Source organism: Lepidochelys olivacea (assembly GCF_965140295.1).
Source record: "Lepidochelys olivacea isolate rLepOli2 genome assembly, chromosome: 3".
Lineage (NCBI taxonomy): Eukaryota > Metazoa > Chordata > Testudines > Cheloniidae > Lepidochelys > Lepidochelys olivacea.
This window is the reverse complement of record NC_140413.1, coordinates 165,147,402-165,162,413: the sequence shown is the minus strand read 5'-3', so window position 1 is coordinate 165,162,413 and position 15,012 is coordinate 165,147,402. Positions and strand designations below refer to the sequence as shown.

The 15,012-nt window shown below is 41.2% G+C and overlaps 1 protein-coding gene across 2 annotated transcripts in view; it reads right to left on the bottom strand.

The window, feature by feature from the left end:
* USH2A (usherin) overlaps positions 1-15,012 on the bottom strand; it is a gene marked incomplete at its 5' end in the record, with an annotated part of 586,511 nt that overhangs the window by 421,440 nt on the left and 150,059 nt on the right. For both annotated transcript variants that reach the window (XM_084623291.1, XM_084623290.1), the window contains one exon: positions 14,775-15,005. In XM_084623291.1, coding sequence (XP_084479417.1) covers positions 14,775-15,005 — 231 coding nt within the window. The remainder of the gene's footprint in view (positions 1-14,774; positions 15,006-15,012) is intronic.

The window sequence follows — 15,012 nt, the reverse complement described above, 5'->3', positions numbered from 1 at the left end:
AATTTTTCTCTCTCTCTTTCAGGTTACTTAAAGTTACAGGCTCAGCCGGGATTGTGGGTTTGGCCACTGTTTGCACCTTGGTTCCCTGGATCATCCCTGATAATCTTTGATCAGCCTCAATCAGCCTTGTGATCACCCTCCCCTGTGTGATTAACAAGGGGGAAGGATTGATCTAGGAGAAAAGGCCTTAAAAGCCAGAGGTTAAACGACCAAGGGGAGCTAGCGAACAGGGGAGTTCGTAAGAGGGAGTCGTAATATAATTGCTGTGGTTGGGAAAGGGCTGCATCACCAGTGCCAACACTGCTCCTGTCTCCTCCAGCTGCACTTGTATCCAGATAAAGAACCTGACCATGGATGCCTCTACTCAAAAGCTGGTGTGGATTTGCAGAGACTGTGGCCTGCATTTCCCACTCTCAGAAAGCCAGACTTGGGGGGGGGCATTCAGTGTGAAAGGTGTCTGCTGGTGGAATCTCTCAGGCAGCAGGTGGAAGAGTTACAGGAGGAGGTGGCTTGAGGAATGCCCACGAGGATATTCATATGCCCATTGAGCATATTCATATGGAGACGTCCAAGGCTAAGGAAGCTACCCAGCTAGAGAGGACTTCTTTCATGCCACATAGGTAGGAGGAGATGACTATGTCACAGAAAGGACACTGGCTACTATTTACTTCAGGCAGCAGACAGTGCTCCATCCTTATTCCCAACCCACCCACGATAGTGATGAAGAATTGCTACTTTGCCCTGGCAATGAGGAATCAGCCCCAAAAGGTGGACGAGAAGCCACGTACCCACCAATGCTTGGAGGATCGCAGCCACCACTCCCAGGAGGAAATGTAGGGGAGTGGTGGTTGGTGACTCTCTGAGGGGGATAGAGGCACCCATCTTTTGTCCTGATGGGAGGTATGCTTCCTGCCAGATGCCCATATCAGAGATGTTACAGAGGAATTGTCGAGGATCATCCAGCCCTCTGACTACTACCCCAGGCTATTCATCCATGTGGGCACTAATGATTCCGTGAGGTATGACCCTGAGCAGATCAGAAGTGACTAGAGGGCTTTGGGAATAAGGGTCCAGGAGTTGGGCTTGCAGGTGGTGTTCTCTTTGATCCTTCCAGTCAGGTAGGGGTCCAGGCACAAACAGATGCACCCTGGAGGTGAATACTTAGCTGTGAAGATGGTGTCAACAGAAAGGCTTTGGCTTCCTTGACCATGGGATGCTGTTCTGGGAAGGACTAATAAGCAGAGCTGGAGTCCACTTACTGAGGAAAGGGAAGAGCATACGTGGATACAGACTGGCTAACCTAGTGAGGAGGGCTTAACACTAGGTTCGATGGGTTGAGGTGACAAAAGCCCACAGGTAAGTCCAAAATATGGAGACATGGGAGAAGGGTTAGAATCTGGGTGGAGCATGGGCTATTATAGCAGGGATAAGGGAGAGAAAAAAAGAGAGAACGTAGGAAGGAAATCAAATCAGTATCTTAGATATCTGTTTACTAATGTGAGAAGCATGGGGAATAAGCACGAAGAATTTGAAATGCTAGTTAATAAACACAATTATGACACAGTTTGCATCACAAGTTGGTGAGATAATATGCATGACTGGAAGGGCACAGCTTGCTCAGGAAGGACAGGTGGGTGAAAAGGGAGAAGGTATTGCCTTACATATTAAAAATGTATACACTTGAACTGAGATTGAGATGGAAATAGGAGAGACAAACTTGTTGAAAGTCTCTGGGTAAGCATAAAAGGGGTAAAAAACAAAGGTGATGTCATGGTAGGGATCTACTACAGACCACCTAGCCAGGAAGAAGAGGTGGATGAGATTTTTTTTAAACAACTAACAAAATCATCAAAAGCACAGGACTTGGTGGTGATGGGGTACTTCAACTACCCAGACATATGTTGGGAAAATAATACAGCAGGGCACAGATTATCCAACACTTATTGGAATGTATTGGAGAGAATTTTGTATTTCAAAAGGTGGAAAAAGTTACCAAGGAGAGGATGTTCTAGATTTGATTTTGACAAATAGGGAAGAATTGGTTGAGAATTTGAAAGTGGAAGGCAGCTTACGTGAAAGTGATCATGAAATGATAGAGTTCATGGTTCTAAGAAACAGTAGGAGGAAAAGAGCACAATATAGATAATGGATATCAAAAACAAACTTTAGCAAACTCAGGGAGTTGACAGGTAAGATCCCTTGAAAAGCAAGTCTGAGAGGAAAAACAATACGAGAGAGTTGGCAGGTTTTCAAAGAGACATTATTAAGGGCACAGGAGCAAACTATCCTACTGCGTAGGAAAGATAGAAAGTATGTCAAGAGACCATCCTGACTTAACCAGGAGATCTTCAATTATCTGAAACTCAAAAAAGAGAGTCCTACACAAAGTGAAAACTAGGTCAAATTACAAAGGATGAATATGAACAAATAACACAAGTACATAGCGACAAAATTAGAAAAGTCAAGGCACAAAACAAGATTAAATTAGCTAGAGACATAAAGGATAACAAGAACACATTCTACAAATACATTAGAAGCAAGAGGAAGACTAAGAACAGGGTAGTCCTGTTACTCAATGGGGGGGGGAACAATAACAGAAAATATGGAAATGGCAGAAGTGCTAATGACTTTTCTGTTTCAGTTTTTACCAAAAAGGTTAGTAGCAATTGCATATCTAGCACAGTGAATGACAGTAATAATGCGGTAGGATCGGAGGCTAAAATAGGGAAAGAACAAGTTAAAAATTACTTAGACAAGTTAGATGTCTTCAAGTCACCAGGGCCTGATGAAATACATCCTAGAATACTCAAGGAGCTGCCTGAGGAAGTATCTGGGCCATTAGCAATTATCTTTGAAAAAAGTCATGGAAGACAGGAGAGATCTAATAAAAGGAAAATAAGGACAACCCAGGGAATTACAGACCAGTCAGCTTAACTTCAGTACCCAGAAAGATAAAGGAGCAAATAATTAAGCAATCAATTTGCAAACACCTAGAAGATAATAAGATGATAAGTAACAGCATGGATTTGTTAAGAACAAATCAAGTCAAACGAACCAACAGTTTTCTTTGACAGGGTAACAAGCCTTGTGGATAGGGGGGAAGCAGTAGATGTGGTACAATTGACTTTAGTAAGTCTTTTGATACTGTCTTGCGTTGATGAAATTCAAAAAGGACAAATGCAAAGTACTCTACTTAGGAAGGAACAATCAGTTGCACAAATACAAAATGGGAAATGACTGGCTAGGAAGGAGTACTGCAAAAAGGGATCTGGGGGTCACAGTGGATCACAATCTAAATATGAGTCAACACTGTAACACTGTTTCAAAAAAGCAAACATCATTCTGGGATGTATTAGCAGGAGTTTTGTAACCATGACATGAGAAGTAATTCTTCCGCTCTACTCCGTGCTGATTAGGCCTGAACTGAAATATGGTGTCCAGTTCTGGGTGCCACATTTCAGGAAAGATGGACAAATTGGAGAAGCTCCAGAGAAGAGCACCAAAAGTGATTAAAGATCTAGAAAACATGACCTATGAGGGAAGATTGTCCAAGACTAAGCAAACCCATTTTTTTCAATCTACTGCTGCTATCAGTTATTCTGTTAGGTTAGATGGCAGAGGTGGTATGCAGTAAATAAAACATAGGGCCATACACTGAATAAGGACAATAAAAATAACTAGCTACCCACTCAGTGAGCATGGTCCTTCCTCTGCACTGAATGAGGCACAGGTCAGGTAGAAAAAATAGCATGTCATATCATTAAAAATTATGATATAGGATATGCAAAATGTGTCTGAATTAAGGTTGCATGGGCAACATTATTCCAGCATTTCATAATTTAAGTATTTTATTTTGCAGTCTTAATTTTTTTTTCACATAGGTGGTAGGTTTTGGTTTTTGAATTTGTGTATGTAATATATACAGCAATTTTCCCTACCAAATTATCAGTCTAATCCTGAATGATCACTTTGTCACAATGGCATTGTTCAGGCTGATTGATTTTAGACCTTAGATACTGATTCCTAACAAGCACACAATTTTAATCCTTTAATTTCTTTACGCTGTTAACAGACACTCAATTGATAAAGCCCATCAAACTTAGACATGGTATTAATTTGATCTCTCTAGAGGATCAATTAGAAGCTGAAATACATACTGATAATATTCATATGAACATTTCCTGGTGATATTCACAACACAATTATAATCAATGCATGTTTTTCCATACATGTCTATTCAACACTTTGTTCAGTAGTTCCATCTGGACCTGTTCTATTCAAAAGTCAAAATCTGGGAATGAGGAAACCGCATCTTAAAAGCAGCTCAAAAGCAGACAGCATTTAAAAGGATCAGAGTCAGCAAAATGAAATGTTTTAGCCTTTCAGAACTATAATTACTACATTTCACCCTACTGGATAACAATGTAGTGGAACAATGTGCTAAATATAGTATGGGACCAAACATGGTCCAGAGATCCATGTGAGAACCTCCATGTATGGATCTCCCATTCCATATGGAAAGAATCTCACATGCCTCCAGAGCATCATTCTTCCCTGACCCTTGACCTTGTTGAGAGCTCTCCATAGAGCCCATGGTTTACTGTGGGTAGGAGGAAGGAATCACCCTCAGCCAGTCCCTCATAACTCCCCACAGAAAGATAATACAGCTCCTAGTTGCATACCTTTCCATGTCCTTTCACGCTGTGCTGGGTACCTTCCTGTAAGCTACAGGAGCCCTGTCAGCATGGCTCCAGCTGAATGACTGAACAGTTCTGATTAGCACACATTGTGATAGTTAAATGACTGTTTGTTTTATATCTTTTTGATTGACACTTTGAAGGGGAGGGAGAGGCTGGTGTTTATAAGCCTCCTAGAATTAAGGAAGGTCTTGGAGGATGCAGCAAATAGCACAACTATACCAGAAACACAAGATAAAAAGGACCGAAGCCAAGACTATTAAAATGTCCTAGTTGTTGCTTTCTGATCTCGCTGAAAACGTAAAAGCTCAGCTATCTCAGACAAGACAGCAGGAAGTTAGTGTCTAGTAAGGCCTAAACTTAGACGTACCATATTACCTTAGTATATGTCTGAGGTCATGCTCTGCCAGTCTACTCCATTCTTACTTTGAAATGTACAAGAGTCATTTACATGTGTCCATAATTACAAAAATATTCAGCATCCTGGATTCTTTGCTAGAAAGCCACGAAATAGAGTTGACTTCAGTTATATTCAATCTTGCAGCATTCATTTTGAAGTTTAGAAAAATCTCTTAGGGCCAGAACAAAAGTTAAAGTGGTAACGTAGAAAACTTTGAAAAATGTATCTGTTCTACATATTGGTTTTGTCACTGCCTCAACATGGCACTAGTGGAATACAGCAAGCAGCAAGGAGAAATAGTAGACAGGGTGAGATAAGCAGTTATAGGTTTTCCCAGTCTCACAGAAAGTGATGAAGTCAGTAACTTAGGCACTGCCATATGGAACACTTGCTGCCAAAGTCTGCTTCTGCACATCAAAATATACCATCCCTGTATCACTTAATGAAGATGTTGACAGAGGACCAGGTAACATCCTTGCAGATTTATTCTGTGGTGCCCTGTGTCCTACCAAGCTTGTCATGAAGCATCTTGAATGCATTTTGAACCCCTCTGGAAAACAGATTTTTCTGCTGTTGCATATGTTTCAGTAATTCAGCATTTTATCCATCATGTTATAGAAGACTCATATCTTCATGCACAGGCATTTCAAATGAAAATATATTATGATTAAGAAAGATTTCTTGAACTGATCAGTTCTGTTCAGGTATATCTTTGATGGTTTTTCTACCATGTATTTTATGCCACAATTTGTCCTGCTGTTATTGAAGACTGGGACAAATAAAAGGTAAAACTATTTCTTGGGCAGCGTGAATAGCGGTATTCTGCTTTTCTGAGGAAAGATTCAAGAGGGTGGAGGACATGCAACAATTGGGCCTGAAAATTTATCCAAATTGTGAACTCAATTGTAAAAAAAAAGTATGTAAACGTTCACAAGATGTTACAATAATCTGTAACAACAAATGTTGATGGGAAAAGGTACAAAAGGCAGACAGAATAACTGAATTAGTCTTAACAAAATGGCCAAGTTGATATGATTCAAAGAGTGGGTTGAAATTATTATGGTTAAAAACAGGAGATGTAGAGCTGGAAGTTCATGAACCAAAATTGGTATGTTGGCTATTAGCACAAATTAGCAGAGAAAATGAGTTCCTGATCCTGCAACTGGCTCCATACAGGCAGATACCAAAGATCCACATGGGAACAGCGTTCTTTCTGCACAGAGTCAGTTAAAGGATCAGGACCAAAATATACTGCTTTCCGAACTTGTGCTCTTGGAGTTACTACCCACTCTAAAACTTTTCATGCAAAGACAGGAAAATAAATTTTAAACCTTCCAGTGCAGAATGTCATTGAACACTAGCAATAATGTATTTTGGCTCTGGAGTCTTTGAAAGGATAAAAAAAAGCAACTGGGTGCCAGAGCCTGAGCCGCATAGCTGACCTATTATGCTACAAGAGGTAAATATGAGAATTCATACACAAGTGGAGAATTGGGGTTTTTCTGTACCAGCTACAATAAATCTTTTTACAATATAGAAGAGAGAGAAAAAGCAGATGCTTGATGCTGATAGAAAGTATGTCTATGCTTAACAAAAACAGTTCATCTTAGTGAAAATATTACCCCTGTAACGCTGACGAGGTCACTGTCAGCTTGGAATATTTGCTGCATAAGTCCCTGTTGTGCATGTTAGAAAATGTTTTAAGATGTTTTGTTCATAAAGCAGCACAGTTCCCTTTGTTGTGCTGGATCACTCCTTTTTCTTTATATCCATCTCCCCCATCTCCTGATCTTTAGGCTTCTTGGGATTACTAAGGAAGGAAGGAATGTCTTTTTCCAGATGAAACTCTGAATTCATTTTAAGTGCAAGGACTAAATTCTCGCTAAAATGTACCGACTGCAACCTTCACGCAAGGGGATCTTTGTCTGACTAGTTAGAAGAAAAGTGGCATTGCCACTTTAAAAAGATTCTTACAAGAGGTGGGGACAGGAGGAAAGTTTCTGGGGATGTACAGGAAGGGCAGGAAGCAGTTGGGGCCAGGTCAGGAGAAAGTCACTACATCGTCCTTCCTGCTAACCGGAAGAGTAGGAGGCCCCTGTTGTACCAGGATCAGGTTAGCACGGGTAGTTGGTATGGAAGGAATACAGTTAATAAAATGAATTAGAAAAGGATTTGAAGGAAAGCATCCCTAAGAGAGCTGAGTAAGGGGGGTTGGAGCTCCTGCATTTCATACCATGGGGAGATAGAGCCTCCTCTTCATAACCCCCATTAAAGGAGGTGAGGAAAAGAGCTTGGAACTCATACCTCTGGAACAGTGCGGAACCGATCCCCCTTCTTCCTGCACCATGCTATTTGTTGCCCAATACTCCCACATATTTTATGTGAATAAAACTGTGGCCTAATTTACATCACATCCATTGCCTCCTGTCTTTCTTCTGGAGTGGCCAGGCAACGGTTGTGAGAGTGGCTATCTGGCAGAAAAGTGAAAGAATGGCTCTTCACTGAGACCACCAACTTCACAGGGAGGCACAAGACCTTCAGTGGAAGGAAGTAAAATGAAGAGGAAAACATGGGTTAAAATGATTCTTTTGTGAAGACAAGACTGAGTCTGAAGAGAAAATTCAAGGGGCTTGGCATAAGAATCAAACAAGGTCTGAAAACACATAGCACCTCTTGACAGAAATCCCAAACATACTTTTAATGCCATCTTTGTAAAGTGACCATCTGTCCTAGTTTATCATAATATATTCTAGAATTTTCTTCTGGGATGCCTGAAATAGTTTTTTCTTTTTTGGGGGGGGGGTTGTGTTTTGTTTTCCATTTATCAATGAAAATATTTGTTTCTTGTAATAACTACAAAATGTTTGTTCAAGATTTATTGCTGTGCAGAATGGAATTTGCTCTATTGCTTCAATCTCATTTCAGATCACACATAAAATGTGTTTACTGTTTTTTTCACTGGTTCTAAAAGAATATTTGTCTGCATCACAAAAAACACAACACAGTTTGACATAATTAGATCATAGATCATAGATACTAAGGTCAGAAGGGACTATTATGATCATCTAGTCTGACCTCCTGCACAATGCAGGCCACAGAATTTCACCCACCCACTCCTGCGAAAAACCTCTCACCTATGTCTGAGCTATTGAAGTCCTCAAATCGTGGTTTAAAGACTTCAAGGAGCAGAGAATCCTCCAGCAAGTGACCCATGCCCCATGCTACAGAGGAAGGGGAAAAACCTCCAGGGCCTCTTCCAATCTGCCCTGGAGGAAAATTCCTTCCCGACCCCAAATAGGGCGATCAGCTAAACCCTGAGCATATAGGCAAGATTCACCAGCCAGATACTACAGAAAATTCTTTCCTGGGTAACTCAGATCCCACCCCATCTAACATCCCATCACAGGCCATTAGGCCTATTTACTATGAATATTTAATTACCAAAATCATGTTATCCCATCATAGCATCTCTTCCATAAACTTATCGAGTTTAATCTTAAAGCCAGATAGATCTTTTGCCCCCACTGCTTCCCTTGGAAGGCTATTCCAAAACTTCACTCCTCTGATGGTTAGAAACCTTCATCTATTTTCAAGTCTAAACTTCCTGGTGGCCAGTTTATATCCATTTGTTCTTGTGTCCACATTGGTACTGAGCTTAAATAATTCCTCTCCCTCTCCGGTATATATCCCTCTGATATATTTATAGAGAGCAATCATATCTCCCCTCAACCTTCTTTTAGTTAGGCTAAACAAGCCAAGCTCCTTGAGTCTCCTTTCATAAGACAAGTTTTCCATTCCTCGGATCATCCTAGTAGCCCTTTGACAGTTTCTGCTCAAAGTTCCAGTTCCAATGTAAAACATATTCTCATTCGACATGTGGGTGATTATATAGGTAACTCCCCATACCCCACTTAAGATAATAAATAGAAGAATAGCAAAAGTTTTAAAAATTTTCCATAGGATCATAGTCTGACAGATGGTGACCATTTTTCTCAGTCATGTTTTACATCACAGCCTAAGTACAGTACACATTCATTTCCAGTTCTCATCTACTTCTGAACTGGAATTTTGTAACGGTGTTTTCCTATGGATCCACATCCAGTAGAGAGTAGAAATGAAATCAACCAGTTTCACTGTCCAACATGTCTCCAGAGGTGGAATAAAGTATCATTAACATATTGCTGAGTATGTGTTTCCCCACCACCACCATATATATATTTTATGTGTGAGCATTCTAATATGATATTGTGGTTAAGGCACTCAGGATATCTGGGCGCAAATGCTACCTATTGTCTCCCAGTGTAAGAAAGAAGGGAACTACAAACTGCCCTACACTGTGGAGTTCCAACCTCAGGTCCAGGGCTCTGGCTTGGCTTGCTAAACTCTCCTGCCCCACCAAGGTTACTTTCTCATCAATTCACAGACTAAGACTCATAGACTTTCTTTTATCTGTTCCCTAGAAATGACCTTACAGCACAGTAATATCTTCAACAGTTTACCCAACTGCAGGTTTTGAATCTTCTCCATTTGAATCATGTCCTCACATGATTGAAAATAGACACAGTCCCTAAGCCCCTTCCTGGTCCAAAATGAAAAACCGAAAAAGGTCTTCTGAACATGACAAAATCAAAATACTGGAGAGGAAACTTCCATCTTGTGTGGCAGGTGAGCCACTCCTAGCAGCCTAACCACTTTTTATATTCCCTAAATGCTCCAGGTTGGGCTTCATAGAGCCCAGTGAGCCACAGCTGCCCTTGAACTCAATCCATCAATCCCAACTCCACCGACAAGACCCTAAAGGATTTCCAGCTCAGCAATGCTCCCAAACATCCAGGACTCCTGACAGATGCAAACTCTGCCACAGATGTCCTGTCTGATCACAGGCATGTCATTTAGGCTGCAATTTTCAAAGGAGTGCAACAGAGTCAGACACCCAGCTCCTGTTGAACCTAACTCCCTCAGGCACCTTTGAAAATCCCAGCCTTAATCTCACTGTGCCTCAGTTCTCCCATCTACAAAACAGGGACAGTACCTTCCCTACTTCACAGGAACATTGTGAAGATACATTTTTAATGCTTCTGAGGTATTCAGACACTAGAATGATGAGGGCTATGGCAGGATGCCATCTTCAGAGAGCACCCTCTCATAGAATGAGGTGTCCCATAAGCACTTCACCATCACTTGCCTCCTGGGTCTCCCAATAACTTTTTTGCAGTCCAAAGTACTTAAAACAATACTCCCCTTCTTGGGAGTCTAATTTATTAAAGTCTAAAAAATAGTCTTCAATAGCCCTTCAAGCTGAAAGCCTTTCCCCTGGTCAGAGATCCCCCTCATTCATGGGGCTGTGTCCTGCTTCAAGATGGCTTCTCCCAGATGATCTTTTTAAATTAGCCCCATCCAGTTTTATGTGGACTGGCAGCGAAGTCTTTCAAACAAACAGAACTCCACACCTTCATAACAAAGCCCTTTCTGCATAGGTGTGTCTGCTGGAGTACAGTCTTCCCACCATCTTCACCTCTGGAAGACACCTCAAACCAGCTCAGTCTTTTTTCCTCTGCGAGAGGTCAGCAGGTGAGCAGTACTTCTCCTGATACTATCTTTTCCATTATGAGGGAAGAGGCAGATTATATATGCTGCCCTCTTTTCCAAAACTTGGCTTGGTTAACAGAGAGAGCGAGGGGAGCCTTAACCCACCCTACAGTACCAGGCTCCTGGGAACCAATTGCTTAAATAAGCAGTAACCTGTTTGGGTTCCCCCACCCCCACTCCAGACACTATCACCCAAGGACCACTTCTTTTCTCCCAGCAACGGCCCGTGCCAGTCCCTAGACCTTTATGTGTGCCAGAACTGCAACTGGGGATAGCTCGCTCCAGTCCCCCTACCATTTAACGGGGACAGAGCACCCTGTTCCACAAGGCTTACAAGTATCTCTCAGTGAATAAAATCTCAGTGTAATCTCTTCTTCTCAGTCTGCGCTAAGGATACTAATCACTAGGCAAGTTCAGACTCCGTATTAAACATACTGTATATAGCAATGAAAAAAATGCAAAATCTAAATAAAGCGACTAGCCACTGTAAACACTCCCACTATCAAAGATTTGGAGGGTCCTCTCAAGCAGCAAACACATCAGCATCAACAATAACATTCTTGCTGCTGTTATGACCGCTCTTAATTACTCACAGGTATGTTGAGGTGGAAGAAGAAAATATTAAATCTGATTCTTCAATAACTTTCGATGATTAAGGACTTTAAATTAGAGAGACATGAGCAATACTCATTGTAAATATGCCAGACAAAACAACTAATTGGTAAACTACATTCTACAGGACAAATTTTTGATGACTGAAAATGCCCTCTCTGTACTCTACAGTCACCTTCTTTGCAATCACAAATTCCCAGCACAAGTAACTCTCTTAGACTTGTAAGTAAGTTTTAATGCAAACAAACAGGTATTTTGGAAGGCCATTTGAAAAAACTATCCCTAAAGAGTACTTTCTCCAAACAAGACATTTTAAACTGTAATCGATTCCCTCTTCCTAACAGCCACTAAATCCACAGAAAATTAACAGAGATATCAGTAGTTTTTTCCCCCATTTTCTTTATTACCAAAGAGAATTTTAAACATAAGGACACACTGGTAAAAACACATTAACAAAAATAGTAGCTTCTAAGCAAGTCTCAGAACCCAGAGTCAAGGGAATGTTTTAAAGGGAACATATACTTTGACCACCTGGCTTCATCAACAAATCTAGGGCAGAAAGGAGTTCCCATCCTTCTATCTTCTGCACACGGAGATTGCTGGATGTTCTCATAACCGTAGTCATGGAAGTCGCCTCACTGACCTCCTCCCCAGTTAAGTACGTCTCATGGAACAAAGTGTATTTTGAGCACTTCAGAGACTGCAAAAGCGTCTCGTGAAACAGTACCAGCAACGCTGATATGACATGACCTGAAACAGCATCACCTAAAGCAAAATTACTAACAATTAGTGCACCCAGTAACATTTTGAAGAATATGGAGAATGCAGATAAATTAGGACATGTTTTGTTACCTCCAGAGTAGGGCAGGAGTGTCCAAAATAATTCAATCTGCCTCTTCCGTAAAAGTCTATTTCCAGGTGCCTTAAGCATGCAGCTGTATAGAGGAAAATTCTTCACAGTTTTGGGAACTGACAAGTTGCTTGTGGACAGCTGTGGCAGAAGTGATTTTCGTCTATACCGGACTTCCTCTCTACCTAACGTATACTCAGAGCACATTTTACTGTGGAGCTGGAGACTTTGTTACAGACAGAAGGATGCTTCTTAGTACAGGCAATGTTTATTGCCTTACTTCTTTTTATAAGATGAATTTGGAAAACTTCCCAGATAATACATCTGCCCCTATTACTTGCCCCTCAGAGTATAAGAATGGTCAGGGAAGGAAGTGAGGACAACTACATTTATTATCAATGAATAAACTGATCTGTCTTTTCTGGAACAGTGAGTATTCACACACACAATATGTCTGCTGGCTGGCATGTACAAGTTGGCACACTTTTGTGTCAAAAATGCACACAGCTGTATGTATAGTGAAACCATTCCATCTAAAGAATACACTGTATGCCAAATGCCTGACTTCAGCAGTGCATTGTAAGGGAAAGATTTAGGGAAGGAATATGTGGAGAAAACAATTTAAAAGGATTTTTTACCTTCCATACACTTCTTTCTTTTTATGATCTCGTTCTTCAAGTTCTCTGTCCCTCCCCTCCCCCCACCCCCGTAATATTTTGGAAGGGGTGCTGAATCCAGATGACTGAATATACAGCTACCCACATTTTTATTTTTGGATAATTTATTGAGTTGTCAAGATACATGACTTCTACCTTTCTGGGTATCATACTGGCTGATTTAATCCGGTCACCCGGTGTTATCTGTAGATGTCTGGACAAATTGCTTACCATATTTCAGTCCCAGCCCATCTGCAGATACTATGACTAATAGCTGATCTCCATAGAAAGATTATAATCCCAAGTGATGATAAATGACATTTATCTGTATCATAAGCAGCCACAAAATTGCAAATTAAAGGGGATTCTATTTTAACATCTTCTCCCATCCTTTCTGTCTATACCTTCCAGAGTCCGCTTCAACCATCTCCAGAGAGACCTTCTCCTTCCTCCTAGCCCTCAGTTTCAAGAGTACAAACAACCTCACTGGCTAAACTGCCCCATGGTCAAACAACACTTTGCTTGTAGCACCGAAGTCACGACAACAGAACAGATTACGTTAATGAGCCCAGCTAGCTGTCCCACCCATGGAAGGGAAATGGAACATTCCGGGGCTTCTGAGCACGAGTAGAGGGAGATTCAGTGATATCCATCACTCTTTGCCTCTCCTCAGACTAATAGTGGAGAATATCCCCTTCCACTGGAGCAATAGAGCTGATAGCAATAGCCCAATCAGAAAAACTGCACCCTTGATCCCTATGCAATTTAGACCACAACAGTACAGAGAGACAATGGGATTAGCAAATAAAAGATTTTTCACTAAACATGCAGGGGAGGTTACAGGCTTTTATTAACAGGGGAATGAACATCAGGCACTTTAGTTGTTGAAGAGAGTCCACTGGCTGTTGCTATGGGCTTGGCTATGCGCAGTCAGAGACAACTCCCGTGAATCACCACTGTGCTTAAAGCATCTTAAGACAAAGTCAGCAAAATGAGTGAATACAAGACTTTTAATTGACACACTAGCATTGAGCAAAGTGATATGATTCAGCCTGTCAATAGGAAATCAGAGAAAAGTGATCACTTTGAATCTGGTGAAAACGATGAAGGCCAATTGGTACCATGAGCTGGCATCCCAGAAAACATCATCAGCTTGGCCTAGACATTTCCCAAGCAGCTCAAGTTTTCACTGATGCCCTGGAAACACACTTGTCTGGTCCACAGAATGAAGGGCAACAGCAGAAGCAGATTATTTCAATAGAGCACTGCATCTTTCACAGGCTTTCCACCTGAAAAGTTCACTCACCCAAGCCAGAAGCAAGGATAGAAAGAGTGCTGATGGTAAGCACCAGCCATCCAGGAACAGCAGAACTACAAGTCAATTTGTCAGATTGGTGCAACGCCCCCTCACCCAGCCCCTACCCCCACCACACACCCAAAACACTGATGTTCATAGTCACAGGTACATTTTGTCCCATCACTCTGAGAATACTAGAGAAATCCAAAACAGGAGCAAGGGAAAGAGAGTTTTTCTACCAGGTCTCACGCCCCCCCCCGGGGCAGTAAATGGTAGCAGAGGAAGAAACACGCTTTAGAATCAATAGTGAATACACTGCAGAGATCTCACCCCAGAAAAATAAATAAAAATCCAGTTTATACTTCCCACTAAGAAATGTATCATGTCTGCAGCAGTGCTCACCATAGATCAGTGTCTGAGTCCAAAGGAATCAAAATCCCATGTCTGATAAAGGTTTCTACAGGTTCTTTGTGAGAATTTGTAACTCTCAAGTGAATGCATTCAGTTATAGACTTAGCACAACTGAAGTAGTCTTTACATAGCTAACAATTACACAATACTCAAAGTAAAAGCTACAGATCTAGCAATAAAAAAATGATATAGAAGATAATAAATGGTAAAACAAATGCAGAGTACAATTTAAACATTCTGTAAGTAATTTAAATTCATTTACCTGTAAAGTACGTATTGGCAGGGAGAGCAGAACTGGGGAATTTGTAATAACCATTTCCTGGGAAACGGATTCCTTTCATTACTTCTACCCTCGATATAGCTAAAGATGAATCCATCCTTTCCAGCTGGTAGATGGGAGAAGGCCCATTAAGTTCTTCAGGTTCATTCCAATTTATCTTTAACACTGTGCTGTTTACTCCTTCAAGAAGAGGGGCAGCAAGTTTTCTTGGTGCTATGTG